Here is a 20464-nt window from a genome sequence, read left to right on the forward strand (position 1 = left end):
CCAAGGGCAGGTTTTTCACTGAAAATCCAGCATTCTCCAATATTTCATATTTTCTGTCTTCCTCGTTGGCTCCGCATATGATCCATATATCTTAATGTCGTCTATCATCTGATATCTTCTTCTGCTTCGAACTTTTCTCCCGTGTACCATTCCTTCCGGTGCATCCTTCAGCAGACAGTTTCTCCCCAGACTCAACAAATTCCTTTTTTTCTTCCTGATCAGTTTCAGCATTATTCTTTCTTCACCCACTCTTTTCCAACACAGCTTCAATTCTTATTCTATCTGTACATTTCATACGCTCCATTCTTCATATCCACATTTCAGATGTTTCTCTACGCTTCTCTTCATCAACGTAATGCCCATGTTTATGCCCCATAGAATGCCACACTCCACACAAAGCACTTCACTAGTGTCTTCCTTAGTTCTTTCTCCAAAAGTCCGCAGAAGCTGCTCCTTTTTCCATTAAAAGCTTTTTTTGCCATCGCTATTCTCCTTTTGACTTCCTGGCAGCAACACATATTAATACATCTTCTATCATTGTTATTGAAGTGAAACTTTTTAGGCAGGATACAAGATGAACTGTGTGAACAAAATTCTGTGATGGACGATTAAGAGGTCTTCGCATGTTGTTACTATGGGATTGTGTACAAGTTAGCCAAGACACGAGCTGTAGTCCTCGTTGTGAGGGCGCTGTGTAGGTTAATACAGTTTATTTGCCGATAATTTGAATATTGTTACTGTTATGTGCGTTGCGTGGCCTCCAAAATCATATTACTGTACAAAGTTTACGAAAGGCAATAGATTTGTAGAAAACGTGCTCGCGATTCTAACAATTTTACAAATGACAAATTTTATGCAACAATTAGGTGGTAAAAGAAATGACACTGTTAGTAATTATTGAAGTTCGGATAAAGTAGCTATATCAAGATAAAAATCCTTGGTCCGTCGGTGCGTTTTGTTTACAGACATTAACTAGTTTTCGCGTGTCCCCCAGTCGACAGTAGTGACGCTGTACCGTCCATTCACTGATGTTTTAGCTAGATCAGGGAGTGGGGAGTGCTCTTCCCAGCAGATAGAGTTTTAGCTAGTGAAAGGAGATAGTATTTACTTAGTCTGAAGCAATTCAAGGCCTTATCCTATAGAGCTATACAGCTACATTATCCGAATCTTAGTAATTATTATTAGTGCTTATCACTAATCGTGACAAATTTACCAATATAGATTTGTGCAACGAAAATGACTGATCTTTTATTTATTTATTTATCAATTTGTCACTAGTAAAGATAGTAATCTATATATTTTGAGTACTGGTATTTTATTTATTTACCAATTTGTCACTAGTAAAGATAGTAATCTATATATTTTGAGTACTGGTCTTTTATTTATTTACCAATTTGTCACTAGTAAAGATAGTAATCTATATATTTTGAGTACTGGTCTTTTATCTATTTATCTATAAATTTGTCACTAGGAAAGATAGTAATCTATATATTTTGAGTACTGGTCTTTTATTTATTTATCAATTTGTCACTAGTAAAGATAGTAATCTATATATTTTGAGTACGGTACTGGTCTTTTATTTATTTACCAATTTGTCACTAGTAAAGATAGTAATCTATATATTTTGAGTACTGGTCTTTTATTTATTTACCAATTTGTCACTAGTAAAGATAGTAATCTATATATTTTGAGTACTGGTCTTTTATTTATTTACCAATTTGTCACTAGTAAAGATAGTAATCTATATATTTTGAGTACTGGTCATTTATTTATTAACAATTTTGTCACTAGTAAAGATAGTATCTATATATTTTGAGTACTGGTCTTTTATTTATTTACCAATTTGTCACTAGTAAACATAGTAATCTATATATTTTGAGTACTGGTCTTTTATTTATTTACCAATTTGTCACTAGTAAAGATAGTAATCTATATATTTTGAGTACTGGTCTTTTATTTATTTATCAATTTGTCACTAGTAAAGATAGTAATCTATATATTTTGAGTACTGGTCTTTTATCTATTTATCTATAAATTTGTCACTAGTAAAGATAGTAATCTATATATTTTGAGTTTAAGTGCTTATTTATAGAAACACGCTCTGTAGAAATAATATAGACTTTCACATCAGAATTTTTCTTAGAATGTATTTAGCTCTCAGGAGAGTTGTTTGCGAGTATGTGTTGCTGATCGATGATCATCTCGAGTAATTTCACTTATTGTTCTTCATGGAATAGGCCCAAGTCTATCTTCGCCTTACGTGTTGTTTGCCTATAATTTCCCGCATCTTTTCTTTCGTTACTGAACGATACTGTATCAACTGCGTAGTCCTCTAGCGTCAGTAGCGAGACGGTACTTGACGAAATGAATTCGAGAATTTCTTGAAATGAGTCTTGTCCACTATAAATGCATGTAGAACTTTCCAATAGCAGTACCTTCCGGCAATTAAGATATCTGCTGTTGTGAAGTATCCGTTATTGAGAATCAGAAGAAATTAATAAAAATAAATCTTACATGCTGTATAATATAAGGTTATTCAAAAGTAAGTTCACATTTTGAAACAACTGTATCTTCTGTACATATCAACAGTTTGATTTCATATAGGTACCATTACAGTTTAGAATGTTTGGGGCTTTTTATCGATGCATGATTCGTTGCTATGGTAACTGTGTCACGCTTGTATAAACAATACGTATTGTTCAGATTACAGACGGCAGTAGGAGAATAATTTTAATAATTTTTACAATGGTTTTACCTTTACATGATATCAAGGATACTGTCTGGTGTGGTTTTATGTCACATTTCATAATAGGATCATATTTCTATGAAGAAATTGAAAATGGACAAACAAAAACAGTGACTGTAACCAGGCAGCGATATTGTTAAATGTTGCAAGACTTTGCAATACCAGCGTTACAGAATCATATTCATGCAAGGCAGCGCTCCATCTCACGTACACAATAATTTAAAAACACTATTGCGCAACACATTTGGTGATTGTGTAATTAGTAGGCATTTTCCGAACAGTTGGCCTTCTAGGTCACCAGACATAAATCCAGATGACTACTGGTTATGGGGTTGTCTAAAAGACGAGGCATTTCTTAGTAGACCTACTGCACGTGAGGAATTGAAACAGTCAGTATCGGATGTCATTGAACATATCCTTAGGAATGTGCTTACTAATACCGTTTATAGCGTAGAAGAAAACTATTTCTTATCGAACAATACAGTGGAGGTCATACTGTATTTAATTTTGTCGTGTTTTAATGAACTTCCAGTTCTTTATGAACAAATTGGTGTTATTATTTAGTGGAATCTAAATATTTGACAAACTTATTACCATTTCAAGATGTGAACTTACGTTTGAATAACCTTAGTCTATATATTAACATAATCGATAAGTTATAGCAGGTGAAACTTTATAAAATTAAAGTTGGGAAAACATTTTAATGCTCAGTGCTTTAAGTAGTACCAATATTTTTTTTCCTACAATTCTGAAATGCATTTCACATATAATTATGAATAAACATTTATTCTTTTATTAATTTTAGAGAAAGTACTGGCACATTTTAGCACATGATAGACCTATGATATTCGTAAAAAGGGACTTCTTTATATTGAAATTGTAGATTGTTGCTTACTTTCTACACTATTTGTATTCATGTTTCTGGGTGCATTTATTTATCAAAAGTTCCAAAATTATGACAGTAACGAATAATAGTTAATGAGTAATGAGAATTGTAAAATAAAGAGCATTGCGTGCTTTTAATATATCAGCTATTGGAGAAGTTGTAAACCATAGGTTCTTCGTCTTTTTTTATACATTAAGCATAAGTAAGTACTTGAAATTATTTTTATAAAACATGACCACTATTGGGGCGTATCTGTTAATGAAGTTTCACCGTATTACAGATCTATCGTGGGATCGAATCCAGACTCTCTTAAGCTATTCAAATCAGATGCCGGTATTCAACATATTTTATGTTCTAGAGTAACGCCAGTTTCCCCTGCTATTTTCACGTTTTGTGGGAGTTAAGTGAACCTAAAAACCTGGAAGTAATGGCGAGTTGAAAATCGAAATTGAAATTTGACTAATTTTGTCACTATACTGTTGATGTAATAGCATAAAAATCTCGACTCTTGCCATAGATACGGTAGCTTAAAATTACTTGTGCATGATTTGCTTCTGGTGTATGTTGTAACAGAGATGTTTCATTATTTCTTTCAGGACAAATGTATTTATCAACATCGCAACAATGCTGAGATGAAGTAAACGATCTGGACTGAATCAGACGAGCAACGAGCCATGCAGAGACCTCTAATCATCGCAGCTATTCTGACACTGCTCTGCTACCAGAGTTGTGTCTGCAGGCCTACCAACAACAGAGTCGGAAATTCCCGAGACGAACTAAGTTGGCGTGCCTTATTGCTAGTGGACCCTGATACAGCACCCAAACCAAGGAATGAGGAAGGCAAGAGGCGAAGAATAACCCCAAAGTCAGTGTTCATCGCACCTGCGTTCTCAGGGGGTTCCCCTCTGCCTGACTGCGCCGAAGGTTACCGCGCGGACTCTATGGGTCGATGCGTCAAGTTGGTACAACTGAACCACGCCGCCCAACTAGAGTTTCTACTCCAACGACTGAACGCTATGTACGCATCTCCTGTAGTTAGAAGAGGTTATGAGGATCTCACGACGTCGGATTCGCAATCAGGACCTCTGCACGTGTCAATCCCATTAGAAATCCCGCCGGAACCGGAAGAAGAAACCAAAGAGTCTGTAGAAGTAGCAGTCGTTATGGCAGATGTATTCAAAGACGGGATTAAAAACAATAATGAGAAAAGTGAAGTTGATAAACCTCAGACCATTGTTGCAGTTTGGAATGTTGGCAAAAATGGAAGTTCTCTTGAAGAAGTAGAGAATGCCAGCGACTTGGACGAACAAATTGATACGCAACAAAGTGATAAATCTAACACAACGAAATACGAGATCGTAAACGACAGGGAAAACGGTACTACACCGAAAGCAAAACCAGCATTTGTGGAAGATGAGGAACTGTTGTCAACGGCACCAACTACTATCTTGTTGCCGGAAGGTGATGTTGAAAGCTTCCCAGAAAAGGTAAAAACTCAAGGATCGGCAATGGATCTCCTGGAAGAAGTAAGTGACATCAGTTCAGAAGACGGAAGAACTGGAAACACGAGTCGACGGAACGCATCAAACACAGAACACAAAAGACAAACAACAACAACAGAATCTACCACATCAACAGAAATTGAACAAATAACTACAGAAACAGTTATGAAGAAACCTAACACACCAACTGAGTCAGATGAAATTCAGGTTGCCATGGAGACGAAAGTGGGTTTGGAATCGACGACACAGCGCGGCTTTGTGAGGTTCCCAACGGAGAGAAACAGTTTGAGCGACGAAGATAGGATCGAGACAGAGGGAGTCAGACAAAATCTTGTTAGATTCCCGCAACCGTGGGATTACGCCATGCCGTCACTTCCTTTCTCACCCAGTGAAATACAGCAGAGACAGACTTTCTGGTGGTTGCCTCCAGGTTGGAGGTTAGACCCTACGAGGCATCAACCCATGCTCATAAGATTCTGGGCACGTATGCCGTTGTTGCGTGATCAGCATAGTGATACGGCAGATGGTTACCATGATTTCTATTCAGATAGAAGGCGAAGACCGCTAGTGTATTAAGAGAGGTGATATACTGTACATAAAATGGATGCAAGTCACAGTGTTTTAATTTCAGTGGAGCTTTCTTTATACGTTTCCCGAAAAACATGTACAAAATAACGAATTAGTCCAAAGACCATTAACATCATTCTTTTCAATATATTCTTTATCGGTGAAGGATTTTTATGTTCCGTTATGGATTTTTACCTCAAGCCCATAGATGAGTGAACGTGTCATAACGGCAAATAAGAATTCAGACCATGCATAGCCAAGATTTGGTATCTCGACCAAGGTTTTCAAACAGCATTGAAGCTAAACACGGCTTTCTACACATATATTTTATATAATGGTAGTTAGATCAGCTCTTGGGGCTAGTTTTCAACCGAAGTGGTCTAGTCACATTATGCAGGTCCTAATGTGACTGAAGTTAATGTACAGAGTGTCCCAAATTGATGTACACATTTTGAAATACTATTTCACAGCAAAGAAATTAGATAGAAATATAATTTTTGCGGTTTATTATTCAGAAGGCAGTGGAAAGCATGGAAACATGTTCATCTGTTTCGAAACAAACATGGCGGTGAAATTATAGTTCGATGAACGTAAATGGATACTGAAATGTTATTGGAAAGTGGAGAATGTTGAGATTCAACGACGTTGGAGGTTGAATTTGGAACACACCACCAACAAGGTTAACTATCACAAGAATCCGAGACAAGTTTGAAATCGACGAAACGGTGCAAGATGTGTTGAAAGGGCGGTGCGGAAGAAAGAGAAGTTCCACTGCGGCAATGTTCTCGTGAGATTGGTATCGGCACATTCAGTGTTCATCGAATTTTGCGAGCTAAAAAATAGAAGCCATACATTCCGAAACTTGTCCACGCACTAAATGACGACGACGCAGAGATGGATAGGACGAAGAGGAAGTGCTGCGGAGTTCCCGCCTCGATCTCCGGACTTAACCCCTCCAGACCTATGGGGAGCTCTAAAGGACACAGTGTACGCCACAAAACGACATACACTGGAGGAACTGAGAGTTCAAATTGAACATGCCTGTAATAATATTCCATTAGCAAAAATCCAGTTGGTATGTTGCTCTGTTGTACGTCGTTGTTGGGTGTGTACTGTGGTGGAAAGGGGCCATTTTAAACATGTACGGGCTTAATACAAAACCACAAAAATGGTATTTCTGTCTCATCTCGTTGCTGGTAAATAGTGTTTCGAAATGTGTATACATCAATTTGGGACATTCTATATTCATTTCTCAACGTTGACTAGTAAGCCTAACACGGCTGCAGATTAAAACAAAGATATCCAATAATCAGAAGTGTGTTGTACGAAAAAATGTAGCCTATGCTTTGTAGCGTAGGTCATCGAAAATATTGTTTTAAGCTAGGATATAGTATAAATAGGATAAACTTTGAAACCGGAGAAGTATAAGTGCGTATGGCGTTTGTGTGGGAAACGTACGAAAAACGAATAACGTATAAAAGAGGTTCCACTGTATCCTGTATTGAAGTGTTTCGTTCCTTCTTCAGACCTTAAGCAGCATTCGATTGGTAAGCTACTTTCTGCCTGTCGGCGATTGAGTTTTCATCTTCTTGTATGTAATGGCGTGATACATATAATTACGTATGTTTATCAAGAGAAAGCAAGATACGCGGTAGAGTGTAAGCAAGACTTTTTGTGGCATAAGCTGTCCGTTTTTGCCACTTCCGTCGTAGTGTTGGTAGTTACAATCTGAATTTAATTATACCAAAGACTTGTGTTGAATTTGATGTAAAAGTAAGTGTAATTTCTTTCCTTGTCGAGAAATGAATATTCAAGAATATTCATGACCATGGTAACCTTGAGTAAACACTTGAATGTATTACTTTTTCTATCGATGGGAAAATAATTTTCATCGTCTTGTTAATCTAAAGTAAACAAATGAATGTGTGCAGTTTTGTCTGTTATTATTGGAGAATGAATGTCATTGTCATGTTAACGGGATGGAACACCCGAATCTGTATAATTTTATCTCTTGTTGAGTAATGAATTTTCATCATGACGTTGATCTGAAGTAGGCCCACACCAGTGAATGTGTGTAGATTTATCTCTTGCCGGAAAATTAACTTTCATAACTATAGTGATATCACAGTCTATAGGCATCCAACAATGAAAACTCAGTGCGCAGAAACCAGCGGTGTGACTGTCTCGCGCAGATGACGTATGCTCCCGTTTCCAGCATGCTCTCACACCTACTGCAGGGGGGTAAGAGGAGTATAGCATGCGCGACGCGAGGAGTTCGAGCTGAGTTTTGTTTGTAAGATACCTATAGTATATACAGTCACGAAGTTGAGGTGATGAGAGTACTAGGAACAATAGACTGTGCCGGTACTATTTCGCATTGTCTGTGATGAGGCGATATTAGCGATCCTAGTGGTTAGCAATTATCTATGGATGCATATTCCCTACGTATTGAGCTTCGTGACTGTATATACTAGACTGTGGTAATATCAAGTACGCAGATTATGTGTTATTTTCTTGATCATCAAGAAACGAGCATCCACCATCATAATTTGATGTATAAACAGTCGAGTGTGTCGTATTAGTGATTGTTGACGAATGAATGTTATCACGATGGTAATAAATAGGTGAATATGTGTAATTTTATCTCTTGTTACGGAATGCATTGTCATTATTGTTTTAACTTTCAGCAAATGAATTTCTATAATTTTCTCTCTTGTTGAAAAAGTAATTTTTATCATGTTGGAAGACAAAGTAAACAGATGAATGTGTGTTATTTTTTTATTTAGTAGGAAATGATTTTCCATTTTCTAGAGAACTTCAAGTAAAAGTCTTGTGTAATTCTTATTCGTTCGGGAACGAATTCTCATCACATTAGGAGCTTTACCATCCTGTTCTCGTAATCCTTCAATGGGTAGCTTAATAATACGAGTAATAATTGTAGAGAGAGATCACAAAGTGGGCATACCCTTCATGCATTACGACACTACGATGAGTATGGTTGAGTGATTGATATGGACATATACCTGATAATTTTACGATCGAAGATATCGGTATGAAGACCTTCATTTTTATAGCACAGGTGAATTCTGCGCCATGTCCTGGCAGATGTTTTGCGGAGATAATCAAGGGTCACTTCGTAGAAGACATCTTCCACAGCTGCTCGTAATTGTGCCCTTGTGTTATAGAGGTGATTTCGCACTTTGTCATTGAGGAATCCCCAGAGAGCATTATCAGGTATTGTGAGGTTGGGACTTCGTGGAGGCCAGGCAAAATGAGCTTGATCGTCTGCAGATCCTCTTCCAATCCACCGATTGAGGAAGGTTGTGTTCAGGTATCGGTGGACTTGCAATGCTAAGTGTGCTACCATGATAGCATGGTACCAACGTATACATAGAGATACCAACATTCACAAAGTGAAGTAAGAATACATGCGGCGTACACCCACTTTGTGACCTCACAGTATACTCCTAGAGAGAGCTGTTAACTCTGGCCGTGTGCATATATTAAAATAGCGAAAAATTGTTACTAGACAAGTTACATTATTAATTTGTGTAATTTACTGTTATCTCTTTTTAAAAATGTGTGTGACCTTATCAGTAATGCAGCTCCATGAAGAAGGTAAATTTGTATGAGATAGGTTGGTAGTAGGATATGGAATGTATGTATATAGGTATGCAGCGTAAAGACATTATTTATTGTAAGTCTTGTAAATTATGTACAGTCGGCAATCACGAAAAATTATATCTTATTGTTAGTAATTAAGTGAATTGTAATTTGTGTAGCTTGATTTCAGAATTTGCGGGTATTCAGTGTGTTACAGGAAGCTCCAGCCTGTCCAGAATTAATTAAAAACTATTATAGCTTGCGGTGGTATTGTGCTTTCGTCGATGGTTGTTATTGCATGCAAAAGTTGCGTGTTTAAATCCCGCCGAGGACACTAGTTATTTTAGAGTTGGAAAGAAAATAAATCCGGGAGTTCCGTATTGCAGATTTACATCACGAAGGAAAACCTTTATCTGAATGGGAGGGCTAGTTCCTAACCAAAACGTTTTTACTTGTGAACAGATGTGTCAGCAGGTCAAATGTTAACGATTTAAATTAAATTCCCAAATAAAAGAAAGGTAGTAGAATGAAATATCGCTGTAATTAAATTTTTACTTACATTTACTGTACCTTCAATAAATTATGTGATTCGACTTGGTTTCATATTAATTACTGTTGTTGACATAAATTCGCTATGATCGGATTATTAAATAAATTATTCTTATGGGCACAATGCATTCTATAAACTAACAAGCATACATTATCATTGGGACAGATAAAAAAGAGTTAATTATTTTTCTTTCACCATGTTAATAATGTCAAAATAAGTGCTTATACAAATTTTGGCTACTCGAGCGCTATTAGGAGGCCCGTAAAAAAGTCTTCTTTTGTGTTACTGAAAGAAAACAGAATTTCACGAAAGATTAATTTATTGGAACAGATACAACAATTGTTGAGCTATTTTTCAACATATTCCCCAACGGAACTGAAACATTTGCCATACCATTGGATCAACTTTTGTATCCCTGGTCGTAAAAATCTGCCGCCTGGGATCGGAACCAGCGTGTGACAGCAGTCTGCATCTCTCTGTTGAGCCCACGATATGACAAATGTCTCAATTCAGGTGGAAATATGTTGAAAAATAGCTCAACAGTTGTTGTGTCTGTTACAATTTTTTCAATGAAATTGTTTTCTTTCTGTAAACGGCCCAAGGAAAATTTATTTTTACCGCTCTCGTAATTGCGGTTGAGTGGCCAAAATTTGTATGAGAACATCGTGGAAGGAAAAGAATTACCTAACTACGTATTTTATCTGCGCCCATGAGAATGCTTGCTTGTAAGTGCATTCGCGCTGTAAGAGTGCCGTACGGATATTGGTTCTAAGAATAAGCTTCTGTCGACCTTGAAATAGGGTGCAGCGAAAAGGGTGGGGTGGAAATCACTTTCTAAATAGTTGTCAGGCACGACCTTTAAAAGAAAAATATTGTAACTAAGCGTGCAATAGTTTTTAGAGTTAAATTTTTACATATGTGATTAGTTATTCCAAACTTTAAGAATGAAGTAAAAGGGCCTTTCCCTCAATTTCAGACAATGTCAAAAATATTTGGCTGATTCACTCTCTATTTTCAAGCATGTAGTAATAGAGTTAGATTTTCGTTAGTGGTAGCAGTGTATAAAGAATTATGTTTCTTATATCGCGGTCGGATTATTTCCACAGTAATATTGAAGAGGCCTATGTATTACAGAAATATATACGCTACATTGAGATAATATCTTTAGTATTCAGTAGCAGATTGCTAGGAAGCTCATAGGTAGACTTCGTTAAATTGCCACACGCAGCAAGCAATCAGGTTGCCGATGTACGGTAGTATAGAGGAGGTGAGCGGCCGCCCGTCTCGTAGTATAAGCAGTTCATGTTAAGAGTTGTGACCGGTCCAAATAGATAGAGCAGCTACAGCTAATGTATACCTATGTAAGCACTTGTTTTTGCATTACTGTGGTTGGAATAGTCAAAGCTTAACATTTATTCAGTGCAGACAAGAATTCAATCAAACATACTACAATGAGAGTGTCCCTGTTTCAAATAATTGCCCCTGAAATACCCTTACCCCCACAGCCAGTCTTGACCCGTTGGGGAACGTGGTTGGATTCTGTTAATTTTTATGCAGAACATTACGGAAAAATAATGGAGGTAATTGATGCATTGGATAGCACAGACAGTTCCGCTGTTGCAGCTGTAAAATCATTGCCTTCTGAACAATTGAAAGATATTCTGTTCATTGATTCTAGATTTAAAATCGTGTCCAAAAGCATCATGCTGTTAGAATCTAAACTACAACTCTCAGAAGCCCTTAATATAGTGGATAAAGTATCACAAACCGTTATCCAAAATAACAATTCACTAATTTCAGAAAAAGTGAAATGTAAGTTGAGAAACATTATTGCTAAAAATTCTGCCTATTCACAACTTCGTATTATAAATGATGTACCATCAGGTCATGACAAGACGTCTGAAGTTGGTGTACTAAAATTTAGTGACTTCCCGTTCTTCAAATATGTACGTATTACATCATGTGATGTTGAATGTACATTTTCCCAAAATAAAAACTGTTTAAGTGACCATCGGAGGAGGTTACCTTGCAGTCGCTCAAAATGCACGTAACTCCTCACTGCAATGCACATATTCAAGGATGATGTGAGTATCTTATATTAAATATTAAGAGTTAATATATCTCACTACAAAATAATTGCTTATTTACATGTTTAGACATTTCCTACTTCAATGATCATTCATTATATTTCTTGAATGCAGGATACAGGTTTTACATTAGAGGCATAGGCCTACTCCATCCTTTGCACGCCCCCTTCTCATACAGTCTATACCGCGTGTGCAGTAAACCTTGCGATTCTCGTGGCAATTCCACGAAGTCTACTCATAGGCAACTGACAGTGTTATACATCCAGATCTTTAAAAAACATATTCTTATGTGGAAACTTTCCAATGTCTTACTATTCAGTTTTGCTCCATCACGAGGAATTATTGAAATGACAATGTTACAAATATTCCGCCTTCAGAGAAAAGTTCTCGTCAAAGTTACTTGTAGTTTTTCAGTATTCATTTTATCCCAGATGTCAACCAACATGTGGACCGGGACCGTAAATACTTTTAGAATTAAAGAATTGCAATGTGTTACTCAAATTAAATTTCTGCTAAATAATTTTATATTGCAGTCCACAAAGCTATAACTTGAAGATTACTACCGGTTCTCGGGCTATATTTTGGAGAACAGCTGTTATGGAGTATATAAAGATTGTATGTGTATTCGTAACTACTGTCACATAAAAGTATTTTAATGTAACGCCATATTTTTGTGTTAGTACCTGATATTTGTTGTAGTGTATGTTTTCCAAAAATAATAAAGAGTTTAGATGTGTAATTATATTTATTAATCAAATAAACCTGAAATTAGTAAGAAAAATTAATGTTGGCAGCATTGGTGTGCTAATTAGCATATGAAATAATTTATAAATACCAATGAATTCAACATTTCTTGCTGTGTCAAAAATATGCTATTCCACTCTTGAATTATTGCGTAATATAAAATCTATTTTAATGAATGTAAAAATTGGTAAATGTAAATAATTGTGTTTGTTGTAAACACTGATGTTTAGATTGGGTGGTGCATGTCAAAGTACCCGTAGTAACCCACTGTTGTGGAGCGTTCGCTTCGTGTCTGGGCCGAGAGACTGCGCCGAATCGTTATCAGCTGATGTCACGCCACCTCAAGTTCACGTAATGCGTGTTTGCTTCCGTAGCTGTTGCATTCATCGTGCAGTGTGTAGTGTGATAAGTCTCAGAAGTCAAGACGTGTGTTTACTTGTAGTGTTAGTTCTTTAAAATGTAATTTCAGTGTGTGTTCATTAAATAGATTGTTACAGGCCTACTGTTGAAATACCAGCCAGAAAAGTCATACCAGAACAAAAAACTTTTATGCAAGAACCAACTCATATCGAGACGTCTGCAGGCAATCTAGATAAAGATTCCCTTGCGTTACAGTTCCAAGTAGAGAAACAAACATATTTTTCTTAGATCAAGGGAAATGAGATCGCTTACAATTCCAAAGGCAAAATGAAGGGTTCTAGCGGAAGAAACGCTCGATGAAATAAATGCATCATTACAATGTTCTTACAAAAATCTCTACGTCCTGTTTCATAGGAAGCATGCGTTTCAAAAACCCCAACTCATACGGCTACTAAACTATTAAGACTGAAACCATACATCGTTGTAGCCCAAGAACAACTTCTGTAACACAGGTTAGTACTCCTTATGAAATAAAAATATAATATTGTGTGCAGATAGTTATTAATAAAAATTATATGTATTGAACTATACGAGAGGTTACAGATAGATATTGCCGCTGTTACGCTGCACACTGCTCGCTATTCATACATGCGCTTCATCGGCCCAGACTCGAACCGAACTCTGTCGAAAATTCGTAATTGGGAATATAGGCATAGCATGAAAGTTCAAGTGCAGATGGATACGTTGCTGGCTATTTAGAGAGGTAAACATGGATCATGTTGGCTACAAAAATAAGAGTTAAAATATTTTAATAGGTGTGCATAAGTGTGAAATGTTCTGGACTTTGAACCCATTCTGAACATCTTTGTTGATGTACATTGTATTGTGCAGACTGTATGTAACGTAACTATAATACAGTTCGTTATTAAGCTGATGTGATTTTTCTTATGTGTTGAACAATAATTATATTCATGTTCATTTTCCTTTAACTTTAAATCTGAGCATTATCCATTATATATTACTTACAAATGGATTTTACAGAACCCGGAGGTTCATTGCTGCCCTCACATAAGCCCGCCACCGGTCCCTATCCTGAGCAAGATTAATCCAGTCCCTGCCATCATATCCCACCTCCCTCAAATCCATTTTAATATCCTCCCATCTATGTCTCAGCCTCCCCAAAGGTTTTTTCCATAAGGTCTTCCAACTAACTCTCTATATGCAGTTCTGGATTCATTCATACGTGCTGCATGCCCTGCCCATCTCAAACGTCTGGATTTTATGTTCCTAATTGTCTCGGGTGAGGAATACAATGCGTGCAGTTCTGCGTTGTGTAACATTCTTCATTCTCCTGTAACTTCATCCCTCTTAGCCACAAATATTTTCCTAAGCAACTTATTTTCAAACACCCTTAACCTCTATTCCTCTCTCAAAGTGAGAGTCCAAGTTTCACAACCATACAGAACAATTGGTAATATAACTGTTTTATAAATTCCAATTTTCAGTTTTTTTTCAGCAGACTGGATGACAAAAGCTTTTCAACCGAATAATAGAAGTCATTTCCCATATTTATTCTGCGTTTAATTTCCTCTCGAGTGTCATTCCAAGGTATTTGAATTTTTTCACTTTTTCAAAGGATAAATTACCAATCTTATAGCCTATTTCCATTTCGTAAGGTAGCTCCGAATATACTGAATAAGCAGTCGTAGACAGCCGATAAGGGATGGTCCTCCAGCTTGACAGTTGGGTGAAGAATTAACAACCCAGCACTGTAAAAATAGACCTTGTTATGAAACCGCAACATAAGCCATGAAAGACTATCTTCTTATTTATTTCAAGGAAGTAACAATTTCTGTCATACATTCAACTAGTTTGTGTCCGTTCGTCCCCTATTTTCTGGCATAGTCCTTCAAATAAGATCATGTCGCGGACTAATGTTGTCCTCGATTTGTTAAATAAATTAATTTGAAATCAATAGCACAAACTTGCTGCAAACTTAAGGAGCCACCTCTGCCGTTCCCATTCCACATTTAAAACCAGAGATATGTAACCCTCTTTCTCTTTCATGGCTGAATTCTCAATGGTAAAGAGCAAGTTTCAACACAAGTGTGAATTATTACCCTGAAAACAGGTTGTGCAATATAATGAATTCATTATCACCATCATCATTTACACCATATCGGTTCCTTAACGTTTTTAACATCTTTCGATCCACTCCGAAATAGTTCAAAGTAAAGCCATGGAACAAGAGTCATATTTTGACTATACATTTAGGTTGTAGTGTGTAGTGTATTAATATTCGTAGAGAATTAATAGTTTAAAATAAAACCATGGAACAAGAGTCATATTTTGACTATGCATTTAGGTTGTAGTGTGTAGTGTATTAATATTCGTACATAATATATAGTTCAAAATAAAGTCATGGAACAAGAGTCATATTTTGACTATACATTTAGATTGTACTCTGTAGTGTATTAATATTCGTACATAATATGTAGTTTAAAATAAAGCCATGGAACAAGAGTCATATTTTGACTATACATTTAGGTTGTAGTCTGTAGTGTATTAATATTCGTACATAATATATAGTTCAAAATAAAGCCATAGAACAAGAATCATATTTTGAGTATACATTTAGATTGTACTCTGTAGTGTATTAATAGTCGTACAGAATTAATACTTCAAAATAAAGCCATGGAACAAGAGTCATATTTTGATTATACATTTAGGATGTGGTCTGTAGTGATTTAGGATGTGGTCTGTAGTGTATTAATATTCGTACAGAATTAATAGTTCAAAATAAAGCCATGAAACAAGAATCATATTTTGACTATATATTTAGGATGTGGTCTGTAGTGTATTAATATTCGTACATAATATATAGTTCAAAATAAAGTCATGAACAAGAGTCATATTTTGACTATACATTTAGGTTGTAGTCTGTAGTGTATTAATATTCGTACATAATATATAGTTCAAAATAAAGCCATAGAACAAGAGTCATATTTTGAGTATACATTTAGATTGTACTCTGTAGTGTATTAATAGTCGTACAGAATTAATACTTCAAAATAAAGCCATGGAACAAGAGTCATATTTTGATTATACATTTAGGATGTGGTCTGTAGTGTATTAATACTCGTACATAATTAATAGTTCAAAATAAAGCCATGAAACAAGAATCATATTTTGACTATATATTTAGGATGTGGTCTGTAGTGTATTAATATTCGTACATAATATATAGTTCAAAATAAAGCCATAGAACAAGAATCATATTTTGACTATACATTTAGGTTGTAGTCTGTAGTGTATTAATATTCGTACACAATTAATAGTTCAAAATAAAGCCATGGAACAAGAATCATATTTTGACTATACATTTAGGTTGTAGTGTGTAGTGTTTTAATATTCGTAGAGAATTAATAGTTCAAAATAAAGCCATGGAACAAGAGTCATATTTTGACTATACATTTAGGTTGTAGTCTGTAGTGTATTAATATTCGTAGAGAATTAATAGTTCAAAATAAAGCCATGGAACAAGAGTCATATTTTGACTATACATTTAGGTTGTAGTATGTAGTGTATTAATATTCGTAGAGAATTCATAGTTCAAAATACAGCCATGGAACAAGGGTCATTTTGACTATACATTTAGATTGTAGTCTGTAGTGTATTAATATTCGTACAGAATTAATAGTTCAAAATAAAGCTAATGGAACAAGGGTCATGTTTTGAGTATATATTTAGGTTTTAGGCCTGGTCTGTAGTATATTGATATTTCTACAAAATAATAGTTTAAAATGAAGCCGTGGAACAAGGGTCATATTTCGAATATACGTACATTTAGGCTCTAACAAGGACTGGAAATGAGATTTCTTCTAGAGTGAAAGATGTACAAGATGACATTTAATAAGGGGGAAAAAACTATCCTGAAACAATTTAATATATCTTACTTACAAATGGATTTTACAGAACCCGGAGGTTCATTGCTGCCCTCACATAAGCCCACCATCAGCCCCTATCCTGAGCAAGATTAATCAAGTCCCTGCCATCATATCCCACCTCCCTCAAATCCATTTTAATATTAACCTTCCTCCTCCCCAAAGGCCTTTTTCCCTCAGGTCTCCCAACTAACACACTAAACGTATTTCTGGATTCACCCATACAGACTATATGCCCTGTGTATCTCAAACGTCTGGATTTAATGTTCCTAATTGTGTTACGTGAAGAATAGAATGCGTGCAGTTCTGAGTTGTGTAACTTTCTCCATTCTCCTGTAAATTTAATGTAGGTATCTATGTAATCTAAATGATAAAATAAATTAATTTAAACACAATTGGAAACAGCACTTATCTCGAGTGAATAGCGAAAGGATACTTGCACTGGTTCCAAAGTATTAGCCTAAAGGCAAAAGTTCTCAGGAAAAAGTTGAAATCAACGAAAGCAAATGTCAAGAGGGCACAGGCTTGATTGCCGAAGCGCTCTAAGCCATGATGATGATGATGATGATGATGATGATGATGATGATGATGATGATGATGATGATGATGGTGGTGGTGATTGTTGTTAGCTTATAAGCTGGTTGATTTTCACTGAAAAGCTCTGGTTTGATTCTGCAGAATTTAATCAAGTTTGATAATAAAAAAATAACCCGTGGGACAGATTTGAATTGGTCCGTTTACATCAGTTTACCCTGATATTTACATTACACCGTTGCTCCATAATCTCTGTATGATCCCATCGTCTTTGGATGGCCTAAGTCTTTATAAAGTTAAAAACATCGCAGTTAGCATTATGTGTATATAGTACCGATGTAGTTAATCCAGACAGCTGTCATGAAACACAGATGGACCACCCTAGACGTGCCTGTGAAAAACACAGGCAGCCAAACAGGATCTCGCCACGAGCCAAAGATGCGTCATTGATAGTGAGACAGGTGTTCCGTAGCATTCACGTGACAAACGCAATTTGTCTCTTTCTTAGAAATTAGATCAGTTGAAAATGCGACAGTCAGGATGACGTCTGGAGAGCTTCCGTCGGCTTTCCACGCCGGTTACCGGAGTTCAAATATAGAGTTTTTTTTTTTCTGAGACCTTTATAAATTCATAATCATATGTACTTTCAAAGTTTGCACCCTTTGATTCGTTTCGAGTCTGAAAGTTACCAGTTTTGTTGATCTCGGCAAATTTGTTCCGGTCTTGAACTACTTGCTTCGTTGACCTCAATATACAACAGTCCTGACATAATATTCCACTAATATTTTGAAATATTTTATCGCCTTTATGCCGATTTTCATAAATAAATGATATGAATTATACGTAGCCTCTTTCATAATAATGAATGATAATCATTTTTTACTCGCACAGTTTTTAAATTAAAATTTAAGTTAATGGATACGGGGACTGAATTTTCCATTGTTGGCAATTATTAAGCAATTGTTTTCAAATTTTGCACATACAATATTTGTAACTAAAGAAATTGTTGTATAAAATTTCAATCCTTTATCTTCAATAATTTATGGGATATCGTAATTAATGTAGTTTTAATTAGTGGAATTATGTAAATTTTGTAAAGATGATTTCGAAGGCCCAGTTCAAAAGGGAAACTACTCAAAATTTAAAGTTTTGAGAAACCTGAATTTTAAAGTTTCATGCTGCTGTGCTGGGTGTGTGCTGAATTTTCTAGTGTTGGTAATTATTAAGCAATTGATTTCAAATTTTGCACACACAATATATGTAACTAAAGAAATTGTTGTACAACATTTCTACAATTTATCGTCAATAAAATCTGGGATATTGTAATGAATGTAGTTTTAATTAGTGGAATTATGTAAATTTTGTAAATATGATTTCGACAGCCCAGTTCAAAAGGGAAACAACTCCAAAATTTAAAGTTTTGAGAAATCTGAATCTTAAAGCTTCGTGCTGCTGTGCTGGGTGTGTGCTGAATTTTCTAGTGTTGGTAATTATTAAGCAATTGTTTTTAAATTTTACACACTCACAATATATAGGCCTATGTAACTAAAGAAATTGTTGTACAACATTTCTACACTTTATCGTTAATAATTTCTGGGATATCGTAATTGATGTAGTTTTAATTAGTGAAATTATGTAAATATTGTAAAGATTATTTCGACGGCCCAGTTCAAAAGGGAAACAATTCAAAATTTAAAGTTTTGAGAAATCTGAATTTTAAAGCTTCGTGCTTCTGTGTTGTGTGTGCTGAATTTTCTAGTGTTGGTAATTATTAAGCAATTGATTTCAAATTTTGCACACTCACAATATATGTAACTAAGGAAATCGTAGAACATTTCTACACTTTATCTTCAATAATTTCTGGGATATCGTAATTAATGTAGTTTTAATTAGTGCAATTATGTATTATTTAAAGTGTAGTGGAATTATGTAATTTGTCTAATGGTATTGATATATTCATTATCCGTTTTACACAATCACTTGTATAACACTACGTAATATTATTTACTTCATTTCATTACTCTTCATTGTACTTTCATCTCATGTTTCTCCGAAATCAAATTGTACTTTATTTTTAAACTTATCATTGTTCTGTATTCTCTCCGCAAATCATACTGTATTTTATTTTTAAGTTAACCTCAGCTTTGTATTCTGGATCTTAGTGATCAGCCGTAGATGTCGGCCAGATGTCCCAAATTGTGGAATTAGTACTTGTAAAGATTATTTCGACGGCCCAGTTCAAAAGGGAAACAACTCAAAATTTAAAGTTTTAAGAAACCTGAATTTTAAAGCTTCGTGTTGCTGTGCTGAATTTTCTAGTGCTGGTAATTATTAAGCCTACGGCTTGTAAATCACGGAGCCGCGCAGATGTGCAGCACTTTGGCAAGAACTCAAAGACGTTGTGAAAGAGCGGACTTCCTTGTGAGACAGTCGCTGCCATTCACACCGAAACTCCTGTCTTCTTTCTGAGAAGCAAAGTCTGAAGTCATCCCCCGTAGCCGCCTTTCTGCTCTGAATAGCTCGCAGGTGGTGGGTGATACCATCATAAATGAACATATTCAACACGATAGTTTAACCTTTCGCGGTGATTTGGCTGTGATGCAGATTTCGGATATTGCACGCGTTTGTTGGGATTTCATTTCTTATGTGTTCCAGTAGGTCACGTCCTCTTTTCGAAATTTTCCTGTCACAATAGTCAGTTCATTCAGTGAGAAGGCGTATTGCGGGGTGAGGCAAGCGGCTTACAGACTTGAAGCTAGAGATGGAATAATAATGGATTGATTTCTTTAGTCGAAGGAAAGTCATTCGATTGTTTTCATAATCACAAAATAATGGAGGATATTTTACTAAAATTGTTAATGGAATAACACAGGGAATTCAACATGGAAACACACATTCCTTCATCATCCGCCGCGTTAGCTCTTTGGTAGCGCGTGTGCCT

At 35.8% G+C, this 20464-nt stretch overlaps 1 protein-coding gene across 3 annotated transcripts in view; it reads left to right on the plus strand.

Moving 5' to 3' along the window:
* LOC138706208 (uncharacterized) overlaps window positions 1-13979 on the plus strand; it is a 110592-nt gene extending 96613 nt beyond the window's left edge. For all 3 annotated transcript variants that reach the window (XM_069835236.1, XM_069835235.1, XM_069835237.1), the window contains one exon: window positions 4229-13979. In XM_069835236.1, the coding sequence (XP_069691337.1) occupies window positions 4307-5710 (1404 nt within the window). In that variant the 5' untranslated portion in view covers window positions 4229-4306 and the 3' untranslated portion in view covers window positions 5711-13979. The remainder of the gene's footprint in view (window positions 1-4228) is intronic.
* Window positions 13980-20464: the final 6485 nt, after the last annotated feature.

The sequence above is a fragment of the Periplaneta americana genome, chromosome 9 (genome assembly GCF_040183065.1).
Source record: "Periplaneta americana isolate PAMFEO1 chromosome 9, P.americana_PAMFEO1_priV1, whole genome shotgun sequence".
Classification (NCBI taxonomy): Eukaryota; Metazoa; Arthropoda; class Insecta; order Blattodea; family Blattidae; genus Periplaneta; species Periplaneta americana.